At 39.3% G+C, this 21,233-nt stretch overlaps 5 protein-coding genes across 6 annotated transcripts in view; 3 read left to right on the top strand and 2 right to left on the bottom strand.

The window, feature by feature from the left end:
* Nucleotides 1-303: 303 nt before the first annotated feature.
* Nucleotides 304-2,081, top strand: LOC118813732 (ankyrin and armadillo repeat-containing protein-like). The gene is made up of 3 exons (XM_036579648.1): nucleotides 304-461; nucleotides 601-647; nucleotides 1,521-2,081. The coding sequence occupies exons 1-3, from the start codon at nucleotides 331-333 to the stop codon at nucleotides 1,643-1,645; spliced, it is 303 nt and encodes a 100-aa protein (XP_036435541.1). The 5' UTR covers nucleotides 304-330; the 3' UTR covers nucleotides 1,646-2,081.
* Nucleotides 367-7,944, bottom strand: osgepl1 (O-sialoglycoprotein endopeptidase-like 1). The gene is made up of 8 exons (XM_036578433.1): nucleotides 7,532-7,944; nucleotides 5,151-5,538; nucleotides 3,914-4,118; nucleotides 3,666-3,814; nucleotides 3,371-3,501; nucleotides 2,124-2,195; nucleotides 1,993-2,023; nucleotides 367-522 (listed from the first exon to the last, which is right to left on the bottom strand). Exons 1-8 carry the CDS (start codon nucleotides 7,732-7,734, stop codon nucleotides 454-456), a joined length of 1,248 nt encoding a protein of 415 aa, XP_036434326.1. The 5' UTR covers nucleotides 7,735-7,944; the 3' UTR covers nucleotides 367-453.
* Nucleotides 7,945-8,228: 284 nt separating this feature from the next.
* On the top strand, nucleotides 8,229-11,728 carry adat3 (adenosine deaminase tRNA specific 3). 2 transcript variants are annotated; one of them, XM_036576039.1, is made up of 2 exons: nucleotides 8,229-8,587; nucleotides 10,337-11,728. In XM_036576039.1, the coding sequence occupies exon 2, from the start codon at nucleotides 10,384-10,386 to the stop codon at nucleotides 11,446-11,448; it is 1,065 nt and encodes a 354-aa protein (XP_036431932.1). In that variant the 5' UTR covers nucleotides 8,229-8,587; nucleotides 10,337-10,383; the 3' UTR covers nucleotides 11,449-11,728. The 2 variants fall into 2 exon arrangements, with proteins under 2 accessions (XP_036431932.1, XP_036431202.1); XM_036575309.1 differs by having other exon boundaries at nucleotides 10,290-11,728.
* Nucleotides 11,729-13,303: 1,575 nt separating this feature from the next.
* ormdl1 (ORMDL sphingolipid biosynthesis regulator 1) lies at nucleotides 13,304-17,669 on the bottom strand. The gene is made up of 4 exons (XM_036577313.1): nucleotides 17,583-17,669; nucleotides 16,133-16,315; nucleotides 15,386-15,537; nucleotides 13,304-14,264 (listed from the first exon to the last, which is right to left on the bottom strand). The coding sequence occupies exons 2-4, from the start codon at nucleotides 16,304-16,306 to the stop codon at nucleotides 14,129-14,131; spliced, it is 462 nt and encodes a 153-aa protein (XP_036433206.1). The 5' UTR covers nucleotides 16,307-16,315; nucleotides 17,583-17,669; the 3' UTR covers nucleotides 13,304-14,128.
* A 600-nt stretch (nucleotides 17,670-18,269) lies between these two features.
* pms1 (PMS1 homolog 1, mismatch repair system component) overlaps nucleotides 18,270-21,233 on the top strand; it is a 37,710-nt gene continuing 34,746 nt past the window's right edge. The window contains exons 1-3 of the mRNA XM_036574076.1: nucleotides 18,270-18,379; nucleotides 20,608-20,750; nucleotides 20,832-21,014. Of these exons, the coding sequence (XP_036429969.1) occupies nucleotides 20,619-20,750; nucleotides 20,832-21,014 (315 nt within the window). The 5' untranslated portion in view covers nucleotides 18,270-18,379; nucleotides 20,608-20,618. The remainder of the gene's footprint in view (nucleotides 18,380-20,607; nucleotides 20,751-20,831; nucleotides 21,015-21,233) is intronic.

Below are 21,233 nucleotides of genomic sequence, written 5' to 3'. Positions count from 1 at the left end.
ATCTAAAATCTACAAGTTATTATTGTATATACAGTAATAAAAATTGTTAATACGGCAAGTGATTCCATTTGATAGTGATAGTGTAGTTTAACCTAGTAGCACTTTTTTATTACAATGCAACTGATGCAAATGATACAAATAAACATATAAACTGAAGTAAAAGAATGAAAAACTAAAAATCTAATCATTATTTTCTTCACTTATTCAGTCCTCCTTGTGCTGTGTAGTGGTGTTGAGCTTGTACCTTCACTCACCTTTAATCAGGTACGATCAGCCTGTGCCAGCGCTCTCGGTTACCTGACCTTCAACCGACATGTGCATCGCCTTCTGATGGTGGAATGCAGGAACACTCCTCTCACATACAAACTGCTGAAGGACCATCTAGCTGAGGACGCCAAGATATGTCGCAAATTTACATCTGAGTTCAGAAGACAAAGGGCGGTGGGTCTACCATCACTCAGGTATTTCACTCACGCCATCACTCCATGTTGTCAACTTGAAAGTGTTCTTTTGTCTGTGTACCTACAGTTTATTCATAAAGCATGAGCTTTAATGGAAACACGTCAGCCATACATAATGCAGTTCTCTTCACTTCTGCAGTTTGGAGCAAAACGGGGGCCCGCCTGTCCGTCAACGCTTCAGTAAAGGTACTTTAATTAGAAAAGATCAAGTTAGAACTGCTCATTGTGGTGGTTATAACAACTTGACATCCAAAGAAATCAATGCCTCTAAAGTTACATCACAGTAAGTTACTCAATGAAATAGTTAAGAATATGTTGCCTAATGCCTGTGAAATAGTTATACAAGAGTTGAGATAACGTTTTGGCCTAGAATGTATTTTTTAAAATCCATTCATAGTCAGGAGGTACATGCAGGGTGTTATAAGGAAAAATGGTACCCAAAGAAGACTTATTTTTCAGATTTACCACTATTTTACCATCAACATTACATATAAAATCTCACATGTAGGTTCACTGATCATTTTTGATAATAAATAAAAGGGCTATATTTGTGTTATTGATATAGCGACCCCTGGTTCCTATCACCACCACAGTAAAGAAATGAGTCGCAAGTTTCTCTATAGTGAACCACTTCACATCAAACCACTCTGAATGACTGTGTACATTTCAAAGTCTAAATTATGCAGAAATTTTTAAAAATTGGTGGAATTCCCCTTTATGCTGTTATACTAGTGAAGCATCATTTCATGTCGAAACAAATGAGAGGAGATTTAACTACCATCCATCACATTTCCTGGTGAAGTTGCAGGAGAATGTAAAAGATTTATGAAGAGTTTTCCTCAATTTTCCCCAATTTTAATTTTTTGAAACTTAAATTTCACACTTGGGTTGTTATTTACATTTTTCTGTGCTACCTGTGAAAGATTTGCCACAATCCTAAAGTCCCTTTGCACCGTCTTATGCTCTTGATCAGTGGGAAGAGGTGCTGAGTCCCAGTGATTTGGGACACCTCTGAGTGAGATTAAGGCATGACTGATGTCCTCTCTAATCCCTCTCTAGGTGTGTCTACCACACGGAGTGCGTTACACAGATCAGCCATCAGAAGCAGCTCTGACAGAACCAGGTCGGTTCCGGCGCTGCATCGCTACAGTCAGAGGAGAAGGACTGCTGTGTCCAGAGTCTGATATGCTGAGGAAACTTCTTCCAGTTCCCAGCTTTGCCTGAAAAGTGCCACCTGACTGCCCTAATAGCACAGCTTGACTGACAGACTGGCTTTGTCATGAGTGGGCAACTCAGTGGACGACTAGATTTACACTCTGTGTGCCAAGTGTCATGAAAATGACTACATTCAGTAAAGCAATACAAAAACTATGCATTGATACTTCTCTTTAGAAATATAGAGAGATTTATTGTTGAGAGTTTTTTTTATTAATATATTAGAATTACATTAAGGAAGTTCATAGAAACTATCAACATATTAGCTTTTTATCTTCAGTTTTAAAGAAGGAACTTTGATTGCAGCATCTCTCACCTCTGTAGATATATCCCTGCCAAGTGGAGCCCTTGCAAAATTTAAAGAGTAATGGACAAGCCTTCAGAAAACAGTAAAAACAAGTATGATTGTTTACCTTATTGATGTAAAGTAATGAATTTTTGACTCACTTTGGCTCATAGCTGACCTCCTGAGTGTGAGACAATATCCCTTTTCCCTCCTTTAGCCTCTCCACACCATTCCTAAAGGAAACAATGATGTTGTTTAACCTCTTAAATGGCCTGAACCTGCTGGCAGGTCCAAACGTTTTTTATTCACTTCTATAATTCAAGAATAGTTTACAACCCCATTTCCAAAAAAGTTGAGACGCTTCATTGTTTTCAGGAACATTTCTGAAAAGCACTGTCTGTGAAAACAGTTTGTGGCTGCATCCACAAATGCAAGTTAAAACTCTAAATCGCAAAGAAGAAACTGTACATAAACAGGATCCAGAAACGCTGCCACCTTCTCTGGGCCCGAGCTCATTTAAAATGCACTGAGGGGAAGTGGAAAAGTGTACTGTGGTCCAACAAATCAACATTTGAAGTTCTTTTTGGAAATCATGGACCACTCAGCTTGTTATCAGTGCACAGTTCAAAAGCCAGTATTCATGATGGTATAGAGGGGCATTAGTGCACATGGCATGGGTGATGTGCACATCTGTGAAGGCACCATTAATGCTGAATGTATATATACATGTTTTGGCAACATATGCTGCCATCCAGACAACGTCTCTTTCAGGGGAGGCCTTGGTTATTTCAGCAATACACTGTCAAACCACATTATTAAAAGAGTCCGGGTGCCAAACTGACCCGCCAGCAGCCCAGACCTGTCACCACTGATAATATTTGGCACATTATGAAATGAAAAATATGACAAATGAGACCCTGAACCGATGAACAGCTGAAATCCTATATCAAACAAGAACGGAAAAACATTTCACTTTCAAAACTACAGCAGTGTCTCCTCAGTTCCCAAACGCTTACATAGTGTTGTTAAAGAAGAGGTGATGAAACACAGTGGTAAACATGCCCCCGTCCCAACTTTTTTGGACTGTGTTGTTGGCATCAAATTCAAAATGGGCATATATTTTTCAAAAAACAGTAAAATTTCTCAGTTTGAACATTTGATATGTTGTCTATGTAGTATTTTCCTTTTAAAAATAGGGTTTAAATGATTTACACATCATTGCATTCTGTTTTTATTTACATTTTGCACAGCGTCCCAACTTTTTTGGAAATGGGGTTGTATATTGTAGTCTAAGTAGTTACTGAATAACAGGCTTTACTGAATAACAGGCCTGGGATTTGAAGGGGTTAACAGAAGCACAGTTCTTGTTAAGAGTAAAGAACCATGTACGAGAACATTCTTTCCATACCATGCAATCATGACTCCATTATCCGTGCAGAACTTTGATGGTGGACAGAGTAGCTGCAATCCATTGGCATCTGTGACAATTCTCAATATTTCCCTGATGTATTCATTGCTAGCTACTCCTCCAGACACAACCTAGAGAGGGCATTGTGCACAAGGCAAAGAGAGTTTACCTGAAACGTTTGCCAATTTCCCAACAGGTGTGCCAAATTCAATGAAATTCTGATGTGATTAAGCCAATCTGGAATTGATTTCCATGCTGAATGCCACACCAAAGTCCTGTGGTGCAGTGAACTTACCAGAGTTGGGTTGTTTTGTGGTAGAAGACCTTTGGCCTTACAGAATAAAATGGCCCGATGTGTTCTCTTAGCTATGTGTGAGGCTACAGTGTGCTGTGTAGCAGCAGCAATGTCCTCTACACATGATAATAACTGCCCTGGCTGGATGCCTATGAAGAGAGAAAATATTATTATGCAAAGATAATTGTACAACCATTTCATTAACACTCCCTGCACCAATTCTCACAAACTGAGTAAATAGTAATGACCTTCCTCTTTCTCCTTCTTGTTTATAGCCATTGTCACTTGGTTGCGCAGACCAGCAAATGAGAAATTGCAGTCGTAGTGCTGTCCCATCGGTGACCTGAACTGGAACTTGAGTCGATCACCTTCCTTCGCCAAAAGCTCAATTGCTTGCCCACCACTAAGACTGGAACACTTCGGATGCTTAATAAGAGACAGTCTTCTTGCTACCTGTCGAATCAAATCATATCTGGTTACTTCAAACTCAACCACTTAAAGAATCTATATCAAAATACAGCTTCACTACACAGTAAAAAAGATGTTTTACCTTAGAGGGGAATTCCACCAATTTCTCAAATTTTCTGCCTTAATCAACCTTAGAGATGTAAACAACATTACTCAGAGAGATTCAATGTGAAATGGTTCATTCTAGAGTTACTGACTCATATTACTTTACAGTGGAGGTGATAGGAACCAGAGGTCTACAATGCAAATATAGCCAGTTACCTACATGTGTCTTCTGAGATTTTATATGTAATGTCGATAATAGAAAAATAGTTGTAAAACTGAAAAGTTACATTCAGTGTAGGTTCCCTGGCCATTTTCGATGGCCGTATTTGCACTGTAGACATTGTGACCCCTGGTTCCTATCAGCACCACTAAAAAAGGGAATATTTTGCCTTAGGACATAATGCATATACCACTCTGCCATCATTGGATTTTAAAAAATGTTTCAAGCCCAAAACGTATCTTGAAACTATGGAAAATTACGGTCTCAGGCACCAGGCAGTGTATCTGTAACCATTTTATGTAATAGTTTTCTGTGAGGGAGCTTTGTGAGGCACTAAACTCCTCAGACGTCTGGTTCCTATGACCACCACTGTGAATAATTCTAACGTGGTAAGCGTCTCTAGAGCAGAGCATTTCATATCAAACCACTCTGAATAACTCTGTTTACATCTTAACCAATTTTGCAGAAATTTAGGCCAATTAAAGGAATTCCCCTTAAAGTAAGTTACTTTGCTGCATTATAATTTGAAGATTTCTAATAGTAAATTAACAAAACAATAATCTGTGTCTTACTTTCCGTTAACTTACTATTGAAGGTTTGATGAACTCAAACTTTCAGAGCTGCCTGGTTACTTTAACTTTTAAACTCCACCGAACAAGAATAACTCGGCCAGTTAGCTTTGTTTTTCATGTAATCACTGAATAATAATCCTTAGGCTGTAATAAACCTCAGGTAGTTTATGAATCTGATACCTTGTCCAAAGTGTCCCCCGGGGCTTCATCCAGTGTTTGCCCTAAAAGTAAAAAGTCATCGATTCCTTTTGCTAGTGAAAGCAGAGCATGACCTCCAGACACAAGCAGCACCAGAAAGGGAAACTCCACCGGCTGCAACATCCGCACAGTCAAGGCATGGGCCTCCATATGATGGATGGGGATGAAAGGCTTTTTGTGAAGCCTTACAAAACTAAGACTGAACTGCAAACCGATGCCCAGGCTCAGGGCCAGACCAGGCTTCACCGTTGTGGCCAAAGCAGAGAGTTCACTGGGTGCAACCCTGCTCCTGTCTAAGGCTTCCTGGACCACTCTGTTGATGTTTTCCTTATGGAGACGCTGGGCGACCACTGGGATAATCCCACCTGTTCTGGAGGAGAACCATAAACGACCCATTAAAAAGGGCTCTAAAGCATCTTTAGGCAAAGTGTGACATCAATGGGCCGGGAAAATGTTTTTGGCTCACCAAGCTGACCAATATTGAGAATGAATTATGGCCAAAGAGAACAAAAATCTGAAAACAAACCTGGAAAATCATTAAAAAAGGCATTTATTTCAAAATGGAATTTAGATAGAATATGTCAGGATTCCAGTCCTGGAAGGCTAAGCTCTGGCATAGTTTGGATTTCCTTGGTCAAACACACCTGATTCAACTTAAATGTTAATTGCCAGGTTTCGCTGTCAAACTGTGCTAGACACCAGCCCTCCAGGACCAGAAGTGAAGAAACCCTTGGAATATGCTCTTTAAACTTAAAATTATGGTCCACAATTAAATCTGCACTTTGTAAGGTTTGGTGATTTGGAGACTTCTCTGTTGGAAATGGGTAATTGCACACAACATGCGGAAGAACATTTTGTAGCGTGGGTTGTGCCTCAGACCCCTTTCCCCCCATTGGATGATGATTGTGAGCGCCTTGAAAGAGTGTGTAAGGATGTGTCTTCTGAGGATGTAAATAAATTATCCACCATTGTCATCATACCTTCATCAGTATAATTTGCATTTGAGACCTAAACAACATCAAGCTGGACTTTCTTTTTGAGTCTGTACTTGTAACATTAATATGTAAAGACGTTTGATGTGGATGTGGAAAAACTCCCATGAAATCCACCCCAACGCCTCTGACTTTTAAATTATTATTTTGTGCTTCACAGAGCGACATGCAGCAGCTTGGTTTGACTGCATTCCACCAGAGGAGCATTAAGGAAGTCATATACTAATGTTGGATGATTAGTTCTGGATAGAGGTGGGGTGGAAAATATCAAATCAGGATACTCAAAGACAGTTTAACAATAGGCATCATATTTAGTTTTGATAAGTTGAAACTGACAAAAAACATCAGTACTTGTACTGAATACAATGATTTTTGTTCAGTGTTTCACAATGCACTAAATCCAGTTAAACAGGAGGAATTATGGCCTCTGAGTGTTCTTTAAGTCCTAACGATCTCAACTCCTCCCAAAGGTACTAAATGGAGCTCCATCACTCTAGAGAATGCAGTTCCACTGCTCCACAGCCCAATGCTGGGGGGCTTAAACACCTCTGAGGCATTGGTTCACGGAAGTTTCAAGGAAAGGATTTCACCTAAAACATAATCTTTTTAAAGCCATTCATGGCAAAGGGGTACACGTAGGGCGTTGTGAGGCAAAACAGTCTGCAATGAAAACTTACTTTGTTACCATTATTTTACCATCATCAACATTACATATAAGCACTCAGAGGAAACATGTAGGTCCACTGGTGGTCTTGGATAGTAAATTAAATGGCAATTTTTCCGCTGCAGACAATGTGAACTCTGGTTCCTATCACCATGACTGTAAAAAAATCTAGCTTGACACGTTTCTCTACAGTTAATCATTTCACATCAAACCAGTCTGAGTTACTGTGTTTTAGGGCTAGGCAATATGACAATATATACTGTTATTGTCATAAATTATTTCATAATACAAAACAATATGCTTTTAAGTTGTTTTATTATACAGAGAGCAAAGTTAGTGGATTTAGTGCAACACAGTATGCCAAATATTAAATAAGAATCATTGTGTTCACAGCTTTTAATAGGTTGTTTTAAATGTAGCCCTGCTGTTTTTTCTAAATTCTAAGTGATCAGTTGTATTAAAAAAAAAAATAGATATTGTGACATACTGTGTACCGTGAAAATTTAGATCGCAGTATTAGATTTTTACCATATCACCCACCTCTACTTTGTTTACATCTGAATGACTGCATTATACAGAAATTCTGACCAAATGGGTGGAATTCCCCTTTAAAGTATGTAAATTCACTAATTAGAATGGAGGTCTGAATACTTCTGCATATACAGTGTAACAGATGCAATGAGAAGAGAACAGAAGAGGTCTTTTACTTCAAGTGCACTTCTTTCTGGGAGTGCAAAGACTCTCCAAGTATGCTCCCCGTCTCGTCCAGGACAGCGGCCCCGGTCTCATCACAGCTGGTCTCGATTCCCAGCACCAGCCTGGGTTTTATGTGAGCAGCAGCTGCTCTGTGTGCCCTGCATCTCCGCAGGCTGCATCCAGTCCACCTGCAAAGGACATCAAACCTCGCCATAACAACACAGTCAAACCCACAACCTGACTTTTAAACCAGGCCAGAGTCTTCCTCTGCTCCTTCAGTCTGACATTGGACTTATTCTGCCTCCCCCGAGAAAAGCATAAAGGCTGCAAAGATCTCAGCTACACCGTAAAACCGCTTCAGCTTCAGTTTGTGCTTCACATTCATCAAGAGCACATGTGGGACGTTTGGCGCCGCACAAAAACACCTCCGATGTACATACACAGACAACAACGTTCCGCTACAGTACATAATCATTATAGAATTAATGTGTACATAAATTGTATGGAAGATTAAGGACTAGGCATGGAATTATATTTCAGTAGCTCCAAGTAATGTTTATTAATCATTTTTTTTTATTTTGTTGAATGGTACTTACTATGCCTGTGGTGGGAACCATGTATAAGCCGCGTTGTTTCGGGGGGTTGGGAAATAAGAAGGACGAGCTTCGTGCTCAAATCTCCCCGTTCCACCTTAAATGCTGGGGCAGCTTCATTAGAACGCCTGAGGCGCCAGACTGGGACAGCTGCACCATTTAAGGTGGAACGGGAAAATTCGAACAAGAAGCTGGCGAATAGGAAGCCGACTTTACCCTCGTGTTTTTTAATGTGCTACAAAGTCAATGAATCTTTAATTTTATGAGATTTTTAAACTTGTCTGACTGTTTCTGCCGCTTTATTTTGAGTCAAAGCTGTTTTTATCACTCCGTTTTGGGATCAACGAGGTTTGGGTTTCAGTCTAAACTCAGAAAATCAAAAAAAAATCTGAAAGCACCTCGATGAACGAAGGAAATCCCTGAATATTTGGTCTGAATTATACAGCCCGACTAGAGCTTCACTGACCATCAGAGGTTTGTAGTGGCCCTTTTCCATTTACTGTAACGTCATTCCTTTTTCTTTGTATTCCTGCTTTTGAGTTTTTCTTTTCTGTGCCATCGCATCCCTTCACGTTTAGTATTTACAGGAGAATTCCCCCTTTTTAATTCACCTTTAAATCTCTGCATAATTCCGTCGTCGAGATGTGAACAGAAATTATTAATTGCAGAGAAACTTATTGACTCAGGTTTCTTTACAGTGGCACTGTAGAAAAATATAGCCATTTAGTCATAATAATGAGCAGGCTCTCCATAATTATGACTTAGTATCTCATAATAATGGTTCATCTTCTCATTATTATGCCTTGCTATCTCATAATAATGGGGGTTTCTCAATTATGACTTAATATCCCATCATATCCCATCATAATTACTTACTATCTCATAATCAGAGAATGTGCTGGAAACAGTGTTTCCAAAATAGTTGGGACGCTGTGCAAAGTGTGAATAAAAACTGAATACAATCATGTGCAAATCATTTAAACCCTATATCTAATTGAAAATAGTACGAAGGCAACATATCACGTGTTAAAACTGAGAAATATGCCCATTTTGATCCCAACAACACGTTTTTAAAAAGTTGGGATGGGGCAACAAAAGACTGATAAAGTTGTATAAAATTGCTGCATCCACAACTGCAAGTTAAAACTCTACCATGCAAAGAAGAAACCATATATAAACAGGACCCAGAAACGCCACTTACTTTTCTGGGTGTAAGCTCATTTAAGATGGACTGAGGCAAAGTGGAAAAGAGTCCTGTGGTCCGACGAATCGAAATTTAAAATTCTTTTTGGAAATCATGGACACTCCGGACATAGGTTTATAGTCCCAAAGTGCAGAACAAAGCAGTATAACAATAGCTTTGTTCCAACAGCCGTTACTCAGATGAATAAATTGTAGTAATTTTGATAAGACGACCAGAACCTTGAGTACTTTGTATTTTTTATGTTTGACAGTTGTCAGTTGTTTGTGTTGTATGTAAAATGTATGTTAAGATGGATGCGGACTCATCTACTGCAAACCAAACTTACGTACAGATTAACATTAAGTAACCTGAACTTAAACTATCTGAGTTTTTATATGTAATGCTGTCAATGGTAAAATAGTGGTAAATACAAAAAAGTTTCTTTGGGGACAATTTAACCTTATAACACAATGCATAATTACAACACAGTACTGCTCTGCCATGAACTAATTTTTAAAACATACATTTTAGGTCAAAACATTAGAACTATCATAAAACAATATTTCAGGCATCGGGCAGCTTATTCAGAAACATTTTATGTAATAGTTTCCTGTAAGGTAGCTTTTAAAATACATTAAACAGTTCAGACGTCTGGTTCCTATCACCACCACTGTGAATCGGTAAGTCTCTCTAGAATGGTGCGCTTCACATCAAACCACTCTGAATGACTTTATTTATACTCTTAACTGTTGAATTATACAGAAATACTGAAAAACATGTGGAATTCCTGTTTAATTACTTAGTGGGTTTACTTTTCCTACTGGTTTGTTCTAGTCTGGTTGGTTTATACCAAAAGTGTCCCTAAAGATGAGTGTACCGTCTGATGTACTGTCTGATGAACTTCAGTTCCTATGGTGATAAATGCTGGGTGTACTAAGAACTGAGTCATTATTTCATGAAAGTAACAGCCGCTTTACCTGACTCTGGTTTTAGGGTCCTCTGCCCACCTCTGCCGACCATCACATGGCTTCTGTTCACAGACGACATTAGGAGACGCATGAGCTGCTACTTTTTTCAGTGACCGAAAATGGAACCTGACACTAAACGGAGAAAAGGAATGGAGTACGACACGGACTTGTGGGATGTCCTTCCTGTCCTCTCAGACGAACAGTCTCAGGACACTAAACTGCTGGATGCTTATGCAGCCCCCATCACTGAGAAGAGAGAAACCTCACGTTTGGTCAAAGAGCTGGCTGTGGTCTACCCTTTACCGGATCTTCAGCATATAAAGAGGGTAAGGGCTCGCAAAGACAAGAGCGCTCCTCATCCACTGGAGGTCATTGTGTGTCTGGCTAGTGATGTGTCAGAGCTGGAAAGCCAAAGGCCTACTCTCGCTGACCTGCTGAGCTCGAAGACCATTGACTCTAGGGGCTTGGGTGAGCCTTTTCTTGTCCAAATTCCAGCTAGTGCTCCACTAACCAGACCACAGTTTGAGCGAGCGAGTGAGCATTGGCCTACATCTTTTCATGAAGACAAGCAAGTCACTTCTGCCTTGAGAGGACAGTTGTTCTCTTCCAGTGAGAAGGCTAAAATGGGAGACTATATGATGGCGGCTATACAGGCTGCAAGGTCAGGCCAAGCACTGGGAATGGATGGTGTGGGTGCAGTGATCGTTGACCCACAGTCTGGCCAAATCGTTGCAGTAGGTCATGACTGTAGGCGAGGCACTCATCCACTCCATCATGCTGTAATGGTGTGCATTGACCTTGTGGCATATACGCAAGGAGGAGGTGCCTATGAATATGAGAAGTACCCAGCCTGCAGATACAGTGTCCCTGAGTCACAGGTCACCACAAGTCACGATGACATTAGGACAGTAGGAAACCACTGCAGCTCTGACAACGCAGTGGAATGTGGACAGCCGTACATTTGCACCGGATACGAACTGTATGTCACCAGAGAGCCATGCGTGATGTGTGCCATGGCATTAGTCCATTCAAGGATAAGCAGAGTTTTCTATGGAGCAGCTTCTACAGATGGCGCCTTAGGAACCAAGTATAAAATTCACTGTCAAAAAGACTTGAATCACCACTTTGATGTGTATAAAGGAGTGATGCTACAGGCCTGCGAGGAACTGTTGGACTTTAAGTAATTTTAATTCTTTGTTTTTAACAGACATGGACTCCTAAAGTCTGTTTTGAATTAACTGCTTCTGTGATGTCACAAAAACAAACACGTTTACAGGTGTCCACTTAAAGTTTAAAGTTAAGCTCTGCCCATTTAAACTAAACTTATAAGAAGAGTTTCAACCCAGATAACTTTTTAAATGAAGCGAAACGCAGGGCACCCAGCTGGAACAGAGCTCTTTTACATATTTCAGTTTCAGAGGCACAATAACTGAAAAAAGAAAAAAAAAAAAACAGCCTGCTTAATTCTAAGAGATAGTCCGGTTAGAAAAATGATCATGTAAAATGTATTATGACTGTTTTGGTACATAAACTCACATTTCATAAGCAGACCTCAGAAAGAGAAAATAAAATGCAAAGAAAAAGTGTGATTATAGACCCTTTAAAGTCAAGAAGGATATTAAAACAGTCTGTCACCTAAAAAGGTTTTGTATGGCATATATTTCCATTACTTATCAGCTATATCAGCTATATTAGCCTTGTAGTTTCAGAGCAAAAGCAAATTTCAGACACCAAACATGCCTTGACTGATTGATTACATTTGGGCTAAGGGCAAAACTGTGTACATGTGATTTTTCAGTGAAACTAACTACTACTGGATTTGGATTTTAATTAAAATACTTTTTGATTTTGCCTTCTATTGCTTTTTTTAATAAGTGTAGATAATAGAGTACCTAATCACACTGATCTTCCCACTCAGGGCTATTACCCAAAAGGAAAGGAAAAAAAAACCCCACAAAAAAAAGGGTCTCAAAAATGGTAAATTTACAGGAGAAACATGTATTACAGGGTGTCCCCAAAATAACTGACATCATTCCATAGTCTAATAACAGCCAATTTTGCCTCAAATGATTTCAAATTTTAACAAAATGAGTAAAAACTAACCAAGTTTAATTTTTAATGTTTTTTTTTTCAGGTTGAAGAATGGCGTTCACTAGAAATGAAAAGGCATTTTGTGTGTTAGAATATGCTCAAACATAGTCAAACAAGAGTGTGCAGCCTGCATTTTTGAGAAAATTCAATAAAAATGCACCAACTGGAAAGCAGATTTGGACACAGCACAAAAAATTCAAACAAGAAGGCTGTCTGTGCAGGACAAAGGGGTCTGGACGACCACCAGTATCGGAAGATTACATTTGTGAAGCTGTGAAATCGATTATAAAATATACATCCCTCTGAATTTCTTGTTTGAATTTCGATAAATGAATCTTGTATAGTTCAACATGAAGCCTATTTAATTTCGTTTGCCAGGACATGTAGTTACTCAGAGATTCACATCTCAAATGATGTCATTTTTTTGGGACACCCTGTACTTTTAATGTGGGTTAAGAAACGTTTGAACAATTCTATCTGGTCCAGTCGTCAAAAATTGTTATCATGTAAAGAGCAGCTTCTGCATTCAAAATGTAGTAAAATAGGGGAAAAAATGTGCACAGTGACAAAATACTACATAGAAATCAGGAATATAAAATAATTATTACTCCAGTAAGCACCAACACGGTGGCAGTAGAAACAGCCCTGCTTTTTACTGTTATAAATGCTTTCGGAGTTCAATTTTGTGAAGCTGAAATTTAGCCAGGAACCCTGAATGTGCTTCGTCGGGGCCCAAGAGTACGGTTTTGGATCAGTTGTGCTTTTTATTACACACTGGGGGGAAAACACACACACAACTTTTAAAAAGGTGCCTAAATGCAGAGTCATCTATTCTGACATTTATCTAACCTTTAGTAGTATATAAACACACATTCCGTGTCTTTTTGAAAAATATTGTTGGCAAAGCATTTTAAACTGCGACAGTGTTGAAAGAGAAAACACCACAGATGAGCATGAATGTTTTAATGGGCCTATATTACATACAGGGGTCTTTTGAGCTCCAGTAACACCATAAATAAGCAGAGGCCAGAAAGGACTAGCTGCCTTGGTAATCAAGGAGATTCACAGTTATGTCCTAAACAAGCACACTTTAATAAATGAGTACATAAACATATCTGAGTAAACACTAAAGCACTGTTAATGGATGTTTCTTGTCACTTAAGCCTTGAGACATCAACCCACCGTATGACTATTTACACTATCAAAATACTTGCTCTAACAAACATGTTTTTCAGAAAATCATGCAAGACATCTTTATTGTTTTGTAAAGCACTGATACAAGAAAAAAAATTCAAAGAAAAAGAAGGAAAAAAAAAAAAACATCATTTCAACTACAGGGTCCAATTCTTACAAAGAACTGGTCTTAAAAACAGCTTTTATAATTGTGTTTAGAAATGTGACAAACAGAATTAGGTTCTCACAGTTTAGTGAGGCCTACAAACAAAACCAAAAATGTAAGGGGAGAAGAAAAAAAGGGGGGGAAGGAAAAAAAAACACCAAAAACAAAACTTTGAATTCTGGGCCAGCCCAGATTCATGAGAACCGAAGGGAGAGGAAAAAAAAGAAATTAAATATTTACTTAAGTTAATGCTCAAGGCATTACCACATACGCCTGTAATAACTTCAGGTGCATCTAAGCAAAGACAGACACTAAATTATACACACTGTACAAAACTGCATCACAAAGCACAGAGGGTTACCTATTCTCCTAATAGATGAGGCAGGAGCTCATTGGAGAGTTGGCCTCAGCGCTGTTCCCTCTGAACGGTGAGCTTAATACTTGTTGATTCCAAGGATTCGCACTCCATGGAGCTGTGGCAATTTCGGGATAAGCACACTCAGGAGGGAGGCGGTGTTTATCACAAAATGGGCCGTGTCGTATTTTGTATAGAAGCTTGCCAGGAAGTATCTGAAGAACATAAAACAGCAGGTAAGTTTGAAACAGTGCAGTATAGAGTATGTAAATAGTGCATTGTCACACAAAAAAACGTGTATCTCTAAAATGGTGACTTCATAGGAAAAAGAAAAAAAAAAGTTTAACTTGCAATGGAAGTTAACCTGATTTTTTTTAGGACATTCTGGACCGTTTCTTCTGCTCCGTTAAGTGCGAAATTAAAATCATGCAAAGAATTTTCTATTTATGTAAAAGCTGGAAAAAAACAAAAACTGGCAACACACGTTTTTGTATAACAGTGACTATATAGTTCAGAATCATTTTAACAGTTTGAGCAAAATGAATAAAATTCTTCTGATCTGATTTGAAGTTCTGAAAGCTAGGTTCGCACATGACCTGGCGTCACACAGGCTAACATGCATCAGGCATGTTTATATATTTGGTGCAAACTGACAGCTCTGTTACATTCAATTTCTAACATGGTCATTACATACTTGTGCCGTTTGGGCCTACAATAGAGCCCCTTCATGAGCTAAAGTTTTCAGAAAAGGGTTCTACTGAGCTTAGCCCTTTTATACAAGTCATTCAACTGCTCTTGTGAACTGCTCCTGTGAACTGCTCTCCTAAAAACTGAAACCTCATTAGCGCTGAGGCCAAAAAGGGCCAGAATGCCAAAAAAACAGCCCAGAAAATATACATCCCTTTCATAAGCACTTTCCCAAAGGATACTGCCAAAAATGTTAAAATTCTCAACTTTAAAACTTCATCAGCATTTTTTCTTTTTCAAGTTCAGTGGTTTGTCAGTTATGCACAAGAATGACCCATGTAATCAGTATTATTGTATCAAGAAGCAGCAGAGGTGCACGTCATCCTGATTGGAGTGAGCTAAAGCCAGTATGTGACAATGCAGATAATCAGAGTCTCAAACTTTCAAAACATAAATTTAAAAAAGTCTCACATGGTCAAAACTGTCTTGAACGCTTCCACCACCCCTTACAGAGAATTCAGTCTATTAACAGTCTGTAAAGTATCTGCAAGCAGATGAATGTACAAGCAATCTTGCACATGCATCCGCTTGGCTAAAATTAAGAGAGCTGTTCAATGTAGAAGTAACAACACAAAGAAAATAAACATACAAAATGATTGGTGAGATTGTGAAGAATTTTCTGGATGATGTGAACTGCACGCCGTAGTCCAGCTGTTCCCAGTGTGTGAGTAGTCTGGCTTTGCCCTGGTCTGGAGTCTCAAATGGTGTGCCTTTTACTGCGTGCATGAACACATACATGCCCTGCAGAGAAACACAACAGCAATCCGTTAGGCGCAGGAAACGCTTCAAATGTGACCCTCTTCTACACTCTCGATACACATACCACTGACATTTACGGTATTAAGTAACAACTCAATAAACTGAACAGGTGAGGAATTTACTTGAAACTGACTACTAAAAGAAAACAAGATCAGTCTGCATAGAGCAGCAGTTAAGTTCAAGCTCTAGACCGCATTTGTTTAATTCGTTACTGCTGCTAAAGAATGATAGCAGGATGATTATAGCCAGCCACACATGGCAGGAAATAATCACTTGAATGGCTCCTCTTATCATTGTGGTGCAGTATGCGTGTGCTGCCACACATACCAAAACTATTTTAGCTTTGCAAATGATGTCATGCTGGTGACCTTACTTCTTTATTTAAGGGACTAGTCATGTGGTACGTGAATTAAGGAAGCACCAATTGTTTGAAGTGAGCTGAATCAAGGGCACCAAAACACAGGCAGCACATAGTGAACATGCTGCCTACTCATAAACAACACTTCAGAAAATAACATGCGCCACATGGGAAAACGGTGCTAGTAAAACAATGGGTTATTTCAGAGGGAAGACTTACAAAATTGTGAATAACATTTGTGAGGGTCCACACGACGGGAACGCTGAAGAAGGGAATGCTCAACAGCACAATGTGAAGCATTCCCACACCGAGTGCGTACGTCAGCCAGATCCCCCGACTGTTCATAACCCGAGTGTTGGGGTTCACCTCGCTGTGGGCTACACCAACATTCATCCTGACTTTCTGTGGAGGGAACAGAAGATATAATGCATACATAAAATGAAGACAGCTCTCTCTCTCTCTGTCAGGAATATCAACCATAACCACTTTTTTCCAACAATAAAAAAAGCCCAAGAAGAATGTATAAAAAGATCATTATCTGAATAATGGTGTCAGTTATAGCACTGCACCACAATGTATGCTCTACTAGAGGTATCCAGTGTTTTTATATTAAAATCTTTAAGCACTAAGGATTCAAACAGGCTCTTCTTCATGGTTAAAGCCAACAAACTCCTCAAACCCATCCCCAGATAAGTCACAGCTAAAGCTGTCAGGCCCTTGAGGTCTTCATGCTTTTTTTAAAGTTCATATTCTGACCTACTTGTTTACTTTATCAGAGCCAGGTCAGCCTAAAACAGATCCAAAGTTCACCGTTGCCCAACTCTTTCTCCCTCAACACTACTGCTCGCTTAGTTACACAACTTTTGATATGATAAGATTAAAAGTCTCGGCTTTCCGCAACTGCCACGTTTCACTTGTTTTTCCCCATTCTCGGTGCTTCTTGAACTTGGGCTAACCGAACCAGGCTGATTTCGGCTTCCTATTCGCCGGCTTCTTGTTCTGAGTTTTCCCGTTCCACCTTAAATGGTGCAGCAGTTACATTCTGGCTCCTTAGGCGTTATGCAGCATTTAAGGTGGAACGGAAAAAATCGAACAAGAAGCTGACTTCAGCTTCGTGAAAAGTGCTATGACTAACTAGCTCTCTGGTAGCTGGCCACGCATACAGACATCTAGAAAATTGATTATTTATTTTATTATTTATCTATTAGTTATTTGGATGCTCTGTGCGCCACAACTTTCTCCCCAAGCCTGCTAACGTTAGCTAGCTAACTAGCCGGCTAACTCGTTTTAGCTACCAAGCTAACAGACCAATCCTTCCTTTTAAGTTAACCTAACAATCAAATATTGACGAACCACAGTTAAAACCACATTTTCAACACAGCCGGATAGTTCAGGCATTTAACAAGCGACTCGGTTTGCTATATTCAGTCGTTTTTTTATGAAACGCCGAGGCGAGGCTAATGACTGGCATAAAAACACCGTTAGGTTACACAGACTGCAGCGCAGAGACGCCGCCGCCGCACCAGTTGATTTGTTTTGACGCTGGCTGATATCTTGGAATATGTAGGTCAAGATGAAAACACCGACTTAAAGTCTTATATGACATGTAGACACATATGGAAATGTAAACAACGACACGGACAAACCCAGTTTGCAACACTTAACCTACCCTGCTTTTATTCCAGATACTCGACGCTGATCCAGTGCAGCGAAACGGCCAGAACCCGCTGCCCGTCTCCGTGTCTGTAAAGAGAGGGAGGTGGATAGGGACAACATTAGCATACTCTTTTGCATTTTGCTTTGTGATTGGACGATGCGCTGTGCATCATCCAATAAGCTAATCTAGTTAAAAAATCGCCTGCATTTCGCTTTATTATTGGACAGTTGTGCGCAACCGCTCCACGTAACAACGAATCACAAAGCAATATGCAAATAAGCACGGCAAAAATTTAGGCGACAGAATGACATGCAACCAATCCAAAGGTCAAATGCAAACGTGTGTTGTTAATATTATTCAAATCTGCTGAGCGAAAACATCCAATCACAAAGCAAAATGCAAAGGACTAGCCCCGTCCGAGAAATTCTGAGGTGATCGACAATCCGAACAGCCAATCAGCGCAAGAAACAAGGGAAACGCGATGGAGATTTTTTTTATTTTATTTTTTATTGAAAACAAGATAAAAGCAGCAATCTGGCTAAGTTTAAATACATATAATACGTACTTATTATCAACTGTTTTAGATTCAGAGCTTGACCGACAACCTAAACAGCCAATCAGCACGAAGAAAAAGGCGTGACGTAAAAAAGGCGCCTTATTGTGATTTTTGCGTTATTTCCGCTCCAGTAGTGTGTTTGAGTGAGCGCAGCAGCATGGGCTCAGTGGGGTGTTTGCGAGTTCATACATTCACGGCTGATTTTCTTTGTTTTATATAAAATCTGGCTTCCTTCCGCTGTGAGAGTTCGCCTGTAAGTAATTTAGGCTTTTGTGCAACTTTAAAGCTTACGGAGTCGAAGCGCTCCAGCTGCAGGACTCATCATGCTGTTGGTTTGGTCTGACTGTCTACTGTATCTGAATTTACAGCTGACTAATTAATACAGTATTGATTATTAACTGGCCTCCAGATCTGCTTGGCCCCGTTGGCACTTTATATCGATAGGAAACCTGCAGGTCTTCCAGTTCTTTAACTGCTGCATTATGTCTGGGCGATATGTCAGTATTTATCGTGATAACGATAAATATCAGGATAACGTTAAGTATTGTCAAATGTATTTATTCAAGGGTCAGTAAGACAATATTTCGCTGCTGTCAGAACAAAACCTCGTATCTCCAATTTTGTTGTTTTTCAGTTTTTGACCTAATATGAAAATGCCTGCTGTCCTTTATATTGTGTGTGAATTTCATGATGGCCAAGGAATGACTTGTAAAAAAGTCTGGTTCCATTGACTTACATTAAAAGTAAAGTAGGTTTTTTCCTTCTCCTGTAAAGTTACCATTTTGGAGATACGAGGTTTTGTTCCAATGGCAGCGATTTATTGTTGTCGACGCCACAATAGCGAAAATGTGACAATTAGGGCTGACAGGTTGATCATTTTAATATCAGAATCGCTTTTTTTTAAAAGTGCGGTTTTAAATTGCAAGAACTGCTTTTAGTTTTGTTTTTAGTGTGAAGATTTAGCCCAATAACAAAGAGCTTGTGAACTTTTTATAGATGAGTTAGACCAATCAGAAGCAACCAAACACCCATGTGCTGTGACATCACAACCACAACAAGCCAGAAAAAGAGAAAAGTGGAAATGTTGTTCTTCTTTGCAAAAAAATAAGGCATGGGCCTCAATTTATAGAAAACAATCGCAATTTAAATCACAATCTCAGTACTGCTCATATGTTAATACATAGAGATTTCAAATTGTTTAAACCTAATCACGTTATTTATCATTATCGTGATCACAGTATGTCACAGGATGCTTTTCCGAGTACTTTCAGTACTTTTAAAAGCACTTCCTAATTGCTAGTTTGATAAAAAGAGAGCATAATTAGTCCAGCGAAGTATAAAATGTTGAATACAAGTAATTGGATTCATAGTTTTGATAGTATTTTTAAACTGTGGCACTCCTTTGTCTATCCTAACTTCATATGTCAGAAAAAATAATTATTGTGACACATTGTGTATCGTAAAAAACTTGCTGAAGTATTGTGATAGTACATTTTGCCATATCGCCCATCTCTGTGCTGCATAAACTTTTTTTTATCTTGCTGTACTTTAATTTCTAAATTGAAGTCTGTGTCTGTAAAGAGAGGGAGGTGGATAGGGACAATATTAGCATACTCATTTGCATTTTGCTTTGTGATTGGATGATGTGTTAAGCATTATCCAATAAGATAATCTAGTTAAAAAATTGTTTGCATTTCGCTTTATTATTGGAGAGTTGTGTACAACTGCTCCACGTAACAACGAATCACAAAGCAGTATGCAAATAAGCACGGTCAATATTTAGGCGACAGAATGACGTACGACCAATCACAAAGTCAATCTCTGTGCTGCATAAACCTTTTTATTCTTGCTGTACTTAAATTTGTAAATTATACTGATTGCTTGGTCACATTCTTATGATGCAGTGGATCCTCAGCCAGCACTGACTTCCTCACTCACTGAAGTGTCTTGTGTGCAGGAATGGATCAAAAATGTGTTGTGGCTAGAACTCTGGTCTAGAACATCTGCTGTTATGTTTACAATATTCCAGTCCTTCTCATTCCCAGTCTTTGTAACTGCGTGCACTGTACAGTTTCAGTGTTTTCACTACTAGACGACTTGGGATTTATGATGATCTCAAAGTCGTGACATTGGTATCGGTAGATAATAGTTTAAAAAGAAAAAAAAAAACTGCATTTATGACCTTCAACAAATACATGATAAATTTTCTCTGTGATGTTAATACAAATAGATTTAATGCTAATTACTGCATTATATAAATGTGTGTATATTAGCATCATTATAAAAAAATATCTTCAGCATCAGCCCAGAATTCCCCCCCTGTGCATCCCTATTCGCTACTCATTCAGTTTAACAAGGGCTTGATAATTACCTGATGATTTGAGGTGTATTAGAGCATGAAAAATAAAACGGAGCAATTCATGGGGGGCACTACTCTACTACACTGTTTCAAAGGGCTGCTTTTCTCTCCTGACTCTCCAGGTGAGTAGACCATGAAGGCACTTCCACAGGAGACTGTGCGTCTGCTCTCCAGCTCCCAAGTGATCACATCTGTACTCAGCGTTGTCAAAGAGCTGGTTGAGAACTCGCTTGATGCTGGCGCTTCAAGCCTCGAAGTTAAATTGGTAAATTAATAAAAAGTTTACGACTACTTTAAACAATAAAACTGCAGCACCTCAGGTCTTCATGCCATGTTTCACTTGTAGGAGAATCATGGTTTGGATCGTATTGAGGTGCGAGACAATGGCTGTGGAATCAAGGCTGCTGATGCCCCTGTAATGGCAGTGAAACATTACACGTCTAAAATTTCCTGCCATGAAGACTTGGAGTGCCTAGAGACATATGGCTTCAGAGGAGAAGCGCTTGCATCCATATGTGCCATTTCTGAGGTAACAGTATATTTTTTTGTTTTACTATAGCCTAAACTGTAGCACAGTAATGCAATTTTTAAGAGATCTGACTGGCAGATTGGTACAGGATAAAGTATCGGTGTAATAGCCCTAAATTCCCACAGATAACCCAGTTGCAAAAATGTTCATGTCAGCATTACAATACAGGTCACACTCAGTAACAATGGCAATACCATGTATGTTGTGTCTAGTAGCATA

Source organism: Colossoma macropomum, unplaced genomic scaffold, assembly GCF_904425465.1.
Source record: "Colossoma macropomum unplaced genomic scaffold, Colossoma_macropomum, whole genome shotgun sequence".
NCBI classification, from domain to species: Eukaryota; Metazoa; Chordata; class Actinopteri; order Characiformes; family Serrasalmidae; genus Colossoma; species Colossoma macropomum.
Note: the sequence above shows the minus strand (reverse complement) of the source record. Positions and strands in the feature narration are given on the sequence as shown.